General features: G+C 36.4%; 1 protein-coding gene across 1 annotated transcript; it reads right to left on the bottom strand.

Moving 5' to 3' along the window:
• Positions 1-1,614: 1,614 nt before the first annotated feature.
• On the bottom strand, positions 1,615-9,789 carry LOC145494634 (guanine nucleotide-binding protein subunit beta-5-like). Its single transcript, XM_081474174.1, has 13 exons — positions 9,679-9,789; positions 8,430-8,566; positions 7,859-7,900; positions 7,415-7,491; positions 6,706-6,832; positions 6,213-6,310; positions 5,718-5,763; positions 5,331-5,422; positions 4,493-4,541; positions 4,170-4,266; positions 3,550-3,608; positions 3,134-3,241; positions 1,615-2,109 (listed from the first exon to the last, which is right to left on the bottom strand). Exons 1-13 carry the CDS (start codon positions 9,782-9,784, stop codon positions 2,098-2,100), a joined length of 1,050 nt encoding a protein of 349 aa, XP_081330300.1. The 5' UTR covers positions 9,785-9,789; the 3' UTR covers positions 1,615-2,097.
• Positions 9,790-9,825: the final 36 nt, after the last annotated feature.

Below are 9,825 nucleotides of genomic sequence, written 5' to 3'. Positions count from 1 at the left end.
TTTAGTGTTGTTCCATAATGTGGTACAAGAGATTAATTTAGTAAGCAACAAAGTTCTGTAATGCATGCAGAGATATTTGTAAGGTGTCATTGTAGGTCTACATTGGGTACAGAAAGAAAATCGAGTATCATAGGCCCACAATGGCAGTAGAAAGATAGAATTTGGAATTCTTTGCCAGTGTTGAACACTGGTTCAACAAGCTTTCCCATCTTTAAGAAAAAGATGATCAATTCTTCAATGAAATAATGCTGAATTGTTTATGCCACGCACACAAAGCTAAAAATGGCCATATTGTATGTAGAAAGAAAAATGACACACTACTGTTGGTCTACAATCTGTGTAGAGATCGATAATTTAACATCCATGCAGAAAATAATTCATCCAGCAATGTGAGTCTGCAATTTCTGCACAAATTGATACCTTAGTATCACTAGTGCAGAAAGATACACAATTTAGTATTACAGGTCCCCATGCATGTAGTGATATCTAATCTGGCATTTTAGCAGAGGAACTGCAGAGGAACTGTTGCTCCAGCATCTAAGTGCTGTTATGCATGTAGAGTTCATCATAGCTCTGCAATATGTGGAAAGAGAATCGAACGCTGTGCATGCTGAGATGAGCCACATTGCATGACCATTACTCTCAGTTCTTTTCTCTATGAACTATCAACTTCCAAAATTCAATTTTTAAGGTAAAGAATATGGTTTAGCCACATTAACTTGGAACCTTGTAGTTTCTTTTGAGGGAAAGCTGTGACCACAATCTAGCCTTTTTGCCCTGTAATGCATGCAGAGGAACTGATGCTCCAGCATCTTAGTGCTGTTATGCATGCAAAGTTTATCATAGCTCCACAATATGTGCAGGGAGAAAGAGAATCAAGCACTGTGCATGCAGAGATAAGCTGCATTGTGTAATAATTACTTTAGTTCTTTTCTCTTTGAACTCTGAACTTCCAAAAAAATCATTTTAAGGCACAGAATATGGACATCTGACCCAAAAAATACTAAGCATTGTTTGTCTTGCATTGCTGCAGCTTCCTTTGAGGGTAAGCTGTAATGGGTGCCTTCTCCAGGGTTGCCACAGGGCAGAAAAATGCTAGGGGAAACAATTTACTTTTCATGGTCTAGGAAAAATCAGGAAATTAGGTATCCATTCAGGAAAATTCTAATTCTGTTGATGTTGACCGTCTCATGTCGATGAAAACTGCTTTTTTTTCTCAATGAAATTGAAGCTAATAATAATTTGCTAATTTGCTGATATGGTTAGTCTGGCAATGGTAAACCTTGCAAATTATTTTCTGGTCAGCAAAAAGTAGGTAGTTTTATTCACTTTATAGGTGGTAGCCATGTAATCATTGTTGTCTGCTATTTCAGTCCCTACTACTCAGCTGTGTGGTTCTTGCATTCCTTATGTAATCCATGCATGTTATTAGCACCCTTTACTATACAATCTGCCCCACATTACAAACCAGAAGTAGATCCAGGGGGTAGGCCAGGCTACTGGGGGTAGGAAGGGAAGGGAAGGGGGGTGGATTGGGTGGAGGAAGAAGAATTTGAATGTGTCTAGTTTTCATATGAAGTGGGCACAACAGAAAGCTCAAAACAGACTGAGTAATAACAAGATTTAAAAGTGAATATTTATTTTTCATTGTGAAATTACACTTTTCAAACTCTACCTTTCATTAAAATAATCACCATACAATAAACTAAATCTCAATATATATCTAGGCAAAAATCACACTACTTTTTGCACTGGTATTTACATTTGCATTAAGTCATTTTATTTAGAAATATTCTCAAAATCAAATTTTGATTCATAAATTCAAATAGTAAAGATCATATTTCTTTGAAAATTTAAATAACACTTAAAAAATATTACATTTGATGTATAATTTAGATATTAAATAAAAACAATTCACAAAACTCAACGGATACATTAAGCAAAAATGCCACAAACTGCACACTTAGTTACAAAATGGTTTATGTTTTCTGTTTAGAAAAAGGAAATTGAGTAATTTAATGAAAGCAATGATGAAGAACTTTGTAAGCAAGGGACTGCATCAGGAAAATAAACATCTGTAACCAGAGAGGTGTCTATTTAAGCCCAAACCTGAAACCAACAAGAACCACATACTGAATAAATTGTTACTGAAAGCATGAATCTCTTACATGCATATACTTGTTGGTAACATAATGCTGGAATCTACTGCAAATAGTCTGGTATCAAGCACTGAAAGGGGTCCTTGCACAGCTGTGTTCTTCTTTGTTGTAGTGGGCAGGGTGTGGAAGGATGGAACATTTTTGCAAAACTTTGAAGGGAGAGTTTCATGGTGTGGTACATGTCTGTATTATTTATTTATTCCTCTGTGCATGCTTTTTGGCACAGGCCCAGTTTTTCATTGTTTATGAACCAATCGTGAGCAAGTTACGTAATGTCGCATGCAAATAGCTGTAAAATCATCTACCATAGAATAAATCATATGGGTCAACACTATATTCAGCGGTCAAAAGCATTGGTAAAATCCACTGAAATCTAATGAAAATTTTGGTCATCCGTCATTCTGCCAGGAATAACCATACAATTTAGCATGTGATTACTGAACTACACCCGAGTGGGGTGTTTAAAGCGCTAACATTGATTTGAAGCGAACAAAAGTATTTTGATTTAGAGATATGGGCTGAACCGTGAAACCCTCCCTTTAACTACCTCATATACTGGGCTAGCTAGACTGCAACACAGTGTTAGTAGTTCTTTTTGGCTCAAAATCAATTTGATCTTTACCAAAGTCGTCCTGAAATTTTCACAATAGATGGATTCAATTAATGTGTTTACATCCTTTTCACATCATGTGATGATTCACTTGGGAGGTTACAACTGTGCAATCGGTCACCTGCAACTGATCGCATGGGAGTACGTACAAACAGAACAATTGTAACCTCCCCAATGAATCATCACATGATCTGAATTGGGTGACAACAAGGATATAAACATGTTAGCCAAATCCGTCTATTAAAATTATCATTTCTGATCCTTTTAAGCTAAAGATGCAGCACATAGCCAAATGAATTCACAATAAAATACACACTGTTTTCAGTCTGATATTTTTGTTGCCCACGCTTTTTGAATGACTTACTCTCAGTGTATTGTCCCAGCTTCCAGTCCCAACTGCTGTCCCATCTGGGGATACTTCCAGACAGCTGATCCTGTTATCATGTGCATAGTACACGGATAGTTGCTCAGCCTGTGAACAATAACATTTGGAAATATAAACCTGTGCTATATAATAGCTAAAACCTGTTCAGTCTGCCTTTCTCCTCCAAGCAGTATAAGTTATCCCTAGGTAAATTCCTTGATGTGCCACACATTGTCTTTAATGTTTGAATGGGAGGACTGAGTTACATGTATATCAACCAAAAGTGAATCAACATCAGTAGATTTTCTTTCATCAACTAGATCCTAAATCATTTGCAATAATTATTACTTTACACACTGTCAACACTAAAATTAACAAGTATGAAAATACCAAACATGAAATTTTAATTGACCCACCTTCAGTGTATCCCAGACATTCATGGTGTAGTCGTGGTAGCCAGCAAACAATAGTCTCCCTGATGAAAAAAACAAAAAACAAAAACAAAAACAGGTTTACCATGTTTAGTGATACAGGAAGTAGTCTTTGATTCTCATCAGTAATGATGTCAAAATACATAGGCAAGCAAAAATAAACAATAAAAATGGATGTTTCAATGTTAGGGTGATGTGTTAATGTTCTGCACGTCCTAATGGTGAAGATCCTTTACAATCCTGTATGATTGTTGTAAAGATCTTTACAAGACTTTTCATTTGAGGATCTTTGTGAGAAATTTCAATGATCTAATTCTTTTACATGTAAGGATTATTGACAAATTCTTATCTTTAAGGATCTTTAGTAGGTCTTAAAAGATACTATAAGACATCCTCACAGCCGGGAACCTGGAAGATTTTTCAATAGCCACATGAGTTGACAGGGGGAATATATTTCTACCTTGGAGAGTTGAAGTGATCATGATATTCTCTGAATAGAAATGTTTAGATTAGCTGAAGGTGGTAGAGAAGAATTTTTGAAGAATCAAAAGCCAACACTTGTCAGCACTTTTGAAGAAAATTTTCTTCCTAGGCAACTTACTCACCACTGAATGAAAAGTCCAGAGAAGCTGCTCCAAAAATTATGTGTTCTTTAGAGTATACTGCTAGTTCATGATCTGCTCTTAAATCATACAGACGACACTGCAGAAATAAAATGCAAGGTAATCATCAGATACCTCAAACTCTACATCAAGCTTGGTGATACTATAAATTTTATATTTTGATGAATCTATGAATTTTCCATGACTTAAGATCACCAGGTGAAAGGTTAAACAATGGTGTCCCATTGAAAGTAAGAGACTATCAGTCATTGCCTCAAGTCTACAGTTGTGTAATATTTTATTTGAACAGTATTGCTATCACTTACAGTAGCATCATCAGAGGCAGTGCCAAATGCTTCTCCACTTGGATAAAACCTAACAAGAATGCAACAGTGACCACTGCATATTGGATAATCTTTAGTTAATATTGACTGCATATTAATTAATTTAGATAGAGGAAGCTGATTTTAAATGAGAAAAGCCACTCACATAGGACTCAAAAAAAGGTGCTGTCTGGTCATCTGGGACAAGTAGATTTTCGTACAGGACAAGTGACTTTTAATTCTAACTTGCCCGATGGGCAAGGACCCAGGCAAGTCATCTGCCTAGGCCCAGAGTAAACTAAGACATGCCAGGGGTGCTTGTCTGGAGGACAAGCTGGAATTTAAGTTATTTTTTTTTAGCCCTGCCACATAAAGTTGCCTATTAATTCTGACCTACAGTTGTATCTATAAAACCCTTTTCTTCTAAGTCAAAGTTAAAACTGTTGTCATAGTCTGTGAGCAAGCTCTCATAGTGCTGGATGTGGCACAAGTGGTGAAGCAGCAAAAGATGAGCTGGGAAGCAAAGCAAGCCAGAGGGAAATTTTATGTGTCAGGCTGCTCACGTTGCCTGCTGGCTTGTCTCCCTTGGCTTCACCACTTACTGACTGCAGTGCCTATGAGAGCGTGCTCACAAGCTATGTCATACAAAAAAATACTATACAAACAAATGCTACTGAATGGTTCTTTTTCTATGGTGCTTGACTCTTAATTTTTCCCAAGTTGGGAGTTCTAACAATTTGTGAAAAAATTTGTAATTTGTGAACACTGAAATGGAATTATAACATTACCTACAGAGAAAATAATACCGGTAATCATTGAATTATCTTTCACTGGTGAATACCTAACTCCATTGATATCAGACTCATGTGTCTGAAAAGAGTTCACTGCATGACCAGTCCTGACATCCCATACAAGGGCTGTTTTATCGCATCCCTAACAAGGCAAAATAAGTTATATTCATACATAATAACATAACATAATTAATAACATAATTAAATGTTATTCATGTTAGTAATGACAAACATAAGCTAGATAATGACTGGCAATGTTAAAAAACATAATAAATATTTGCATTTATATAAATTTTTTTTACTAGATAGAAAAGAAATTGAAAAATATTTATACTGTTTAGACAGTGCTTTAATAAGCTAGTGAAGACCACTTGCTTTTGATAACATTATTATTACTGCTTCATAATTAAAAGAACTGACTGATTGATCACACTTACCCCAGACACAAATATATTCCTTCCTTCAGATGGTGCAAGATCAACGCTGTTCAGGAAAAAGGACAAAAGCAGTATTATTTAGTGTAAGTTGCAGTGACAACATATAAATGTACAAGAGGGTTTTCAAGACTGAAAGGAAGCTAAGGTAACCATACGTTTCCCTTTTACAGGATGCTAGTTCATATAAATACACTGGTTATCTGATTACAAGACCCCAACATTTTATCAGGTTGTCTGACAAACAATATGTCAGTTGGTAGCTATTAATACCTCTGAATGAAGAGTGCACAATGAGATTAACTTGCCTTCCAACAACACAGCATAATACAATTACCCAGGCCAGGGTTTAAATAAAGAACTCATACTCCAAGATCCAAGGCATCATTAACCACAAGAGCACAGTGCACTGATCCCAGAAGAGGACATGAGCACATAAACTAATAATTATTAATAATTAATTATGAAATAATTATTATACATGTAGCTAGTCAGTACCTCATCACATCAGATGCATGACCATGAAAACTTTGCAGCAGCTGTCCTGATTCAACATCCCATAATGCACAGGTAGTATCTCCACTGCCAGTCAAGATCTATCAATTTAGACCATTCTCAATATATTACAAAAATTGTAACATAGTGTCTCATTGTGTCCAAATTACTGTAACAGCTGAATCATTTGTGTCACCATAATTTGTGGCAAATTGGTGATCAAGGCAAATCGTTAATCTACCAGTTTTGGATCTTCTTAGGTTGGTAGTCTGCATAATTTTAGGCCTTCAGTAAAACACTTGAGAGTTTTGTCACTGCCTTGGACGAAAATGTTTCAAAAATATGTTGAACATTTTTCCTGAAGATAATCATGCAAGCCCTTGATTACTATGACTGCCTACTTAGAGTATTATTAGAAAAAGAAAACAGAAGAGACGGAATTGTTAATAATTACAGCCTAGCACTGAAAAGCGTTATTTAAATTAATGGTACTTACTTGCTGGTCAGAATTGGTAAATGTACAGCAAGCCATGTAACTGGTATGCATGGCAACAGTGTGTTTCTTGGTGGCACCCTCATCATCAAAGCTCAATTTAAACAGAGAACACTTGTTATCAAGTCCCCTAGAATGGCACAAAATATCAAATTATAATTTTATTATTTATTAAACTTATCATCATAAAGATGTGAAAGTAAGACTCACTCTGAAAAGGTGTCTGGTTGTTTTAATACAAAGTCATTTCAATACAAGTCATTTTCATACAAATCAAAGTTGACTGGATACATATCTTAAAGTCAATTCAATAAAAACTGAAGCTGATTCGATACAACCACCAGTTATCTAAAGTAGTCTCATTATAGGCTAATTTCATGAAGTTCTGGTGCATTCAGCGGAGAAAGTTCAATTCTGAGACCTTCAAACACAGATCTTTGACCTCCTGGAGGTGTATCACATTGACTTCCATTTTTATTAAACTGGCTTGTATCAAAACGACTTACAATCTCACAATACCTCAACTCCTAATAAAGTCAATTTTAGTGATATAATTCTTATTCATTTATAATTTACAAAATTAAAAAACATCAGTTTAATTAGTCAAGGTGCATTAATGTCACTAACCATGCTTTGCTGCAATGAATAATACCCTTTAAAGTTTATGGGTTCAAAATTTAATTACTATTATTCCAAGTGGTGTTAAACTTACCCACAAGCAACCATGTTGCCTGATGGCGAATATGCACAAGCCATGACCCATGTTGTTGGCATGGAAATTGCATGTTCCTGCCAAAGGAAAAAAAAAAGTCAATTAACTAATAAAATTGATGCCAGTTTGAATGGTCAAAAGTTAAAGGAGTCAAAATGGGAATTGGGATTTGTCTATTTTTTTCACAGGGAAAATGGGATTTGGATCACTGGGACTGGAAATCACAAACAAACTGGGAATAAGACAGGGATTTGGGAAAAATAGGCTGTGAAGTGGAATTAATATTTATACCTGTCCCTAATTCAGCTCCCTCATAGTTATATAATCTAGATTATCATTGCCCAAACCCCAATATTTTTTTGTTTATGAGACTCACGCATTTTGTTATGTTAGATGTTACTGTGACAATATTCTAGCTTGATGAGCAGCAGATTGTGACCATACCTTGTGTGTTGTAAAGGCATCCCAAACAATGACCTTCCCATCCTATAAATAGGTACAACACAAATTCAATTAAGCTAAAAGGGAGGGATGGGTTGGGAGCAAAGCCTTTGAAAGTAATGTGATCATACAGCAACACAAGCAAAATGGCCTTCAGGACCTCAACAGAAGAGCTTTTTAATTCCCAGACCTCCCTGAAGAGTACAAAGACCACCCCTCATCAAGGGTAGACACTGCTGGCCAGCAGTTGTTTAGAGCTTAACTTAGCCTAAATTTCATTTAACCACATTTGAAGTGACCATTTTGTTATCATTCAGGATGCTTAGGAAGGTGTTAAGGGGAATCCCAAGACAGAACACAGAACACAATATTGTTGGAGAAATGAAGAGGATAAACAATTTTTTTCTCCTAACTACCAAGAAAAGACAAGTTAAGGCTAAGTTAACAGCAAATAACAGGGCACTCACCCGAATAAAAATATTCTCCTTATACATACAACATTTACACAATATCTTGTTCTTCCAAAACAGTAACATCTACCAAACATCTACCAAAAGTACTACCCTTAACACACCTGTGAGCTGCTAACCAAGTGACGTCTGTCCTGTGCCCAGTTTAAACACAGCACTTTTCCTTGATGGCCTTTAAGAATCCTTCGCACTTTGAGTGGTGAAAGAAGGAGGCTATCTACTCTCTGAGAAACGTCTTTTACTGATGGAAAGAATAAATTGTTGAATAATTAACAAAAAAAGAACTACCATGTACAATGGTGGGTGACTTTCATTATTTCTTTCAGTTTTATAGTTGAAACTTTTGTCGACAGAAGCCATGATAAAAGCATAAGAACAGATGTCCTACATTTGCTAAACACATTGTGATAATGCCATGTATATAATTGTAACAGCGGCGGATCCAGACCTTGAGCTAGTGGGGGGGTGCTTGCCCTGCCAGCTTTTCTACCTTCTGCGACTTTTTGTTTTTTGTTTTCACCCAAAATAAGGGGAAGGCCACTGGGCCCCTCCCCTAGATCTGACAATGGTCAAAACCAGAATTTTTCTGGATGGACCAGGTAATTTGTCTGGTCTGCAAGAAATAGTTATTTAAAGTTGAATTTTGTTATCCATTTACCCTGTTTTCATATCTTTCTAATTTGACTTGAAGACATTATTTGTGCACATTTTTTGGAGGGGGGGGGGGGGGGGAGGATGAAGGCAGGTCTAAGGGAGCTTGTATCGTACCTACTGGCAAATATGTTGATTTCCATCATTTACCATTTTGCATCATTTAAGATTCCTAATACTCAATACATACACTAAAACCCTGGCAGCTGACTTGCAAAGTCCTCTAAACCCGCTGGGGGATGCTGGTTATGGGTCAACAAACACAATTTAGCAACCATTTTTCTCTGTTTTCTTGGTCAATTTCCAGATTTCAATAGTGATCTCCAGTTTGATTTCATTAATCTCCAGAAAACTGACTGGTCTGTCATCTGACAAAGTACTTTTGTGATAAACTTGAAGCACGAGAAAAACGAAAGTTCTATGCACACATTCTACGTCTGTAAACATCGTTAAAACTCAAGCTTGCAGATTTCAAAGCTTAGCACAAGTAGCTTACAATGAACATATCATTAACCCTTGGATATTCTATGGAGAAGTAAAAACCTGTACAGAATATCATGCTCTCAAGATGGGGGTGCGGTTCAAAAATCGAATGTCCCAATTTGCAAACTACATATGAGCAATTTTTTCTCTGGCGAAACTGCTTCTTGTTTGGATAGAAAGAACATCGATCATGCCCTCTCATCGTAGAATGAAACTTACGTTGAAGATCATTAACCTTCTGCTTCTCTTCGTCTATCTTTACTTTCAGTTGCTCCGCTTCTCTACAAAGCGAGGCGAGGGATTCTTCCGATGAACTTGCTGCCATCTTGCCTTCTCTTTAATTTATGCTAATTAAGTTTCTGTGGG

The sequence above is a fragment of the Orbicella franksi genome, chromosome 1 (genome assembly GCF_964199315.1).
Source record: "Orbicella franksi chromosome 1, jaOrbFran1.1, whole genome shotgun sequence".
Classification (NCBI taxonomy): domain Eukaryota; kingdom Metazoa; phylum Cnidaria; class Anthozoa; order Scleractinia; family Merulinidae; genus Orbicella; species Orbicella franksi.
Note: the sequence above shows the minus strand (reverse complement) of the source record. Positions and strands in the feature narration are given on the sequence as shown.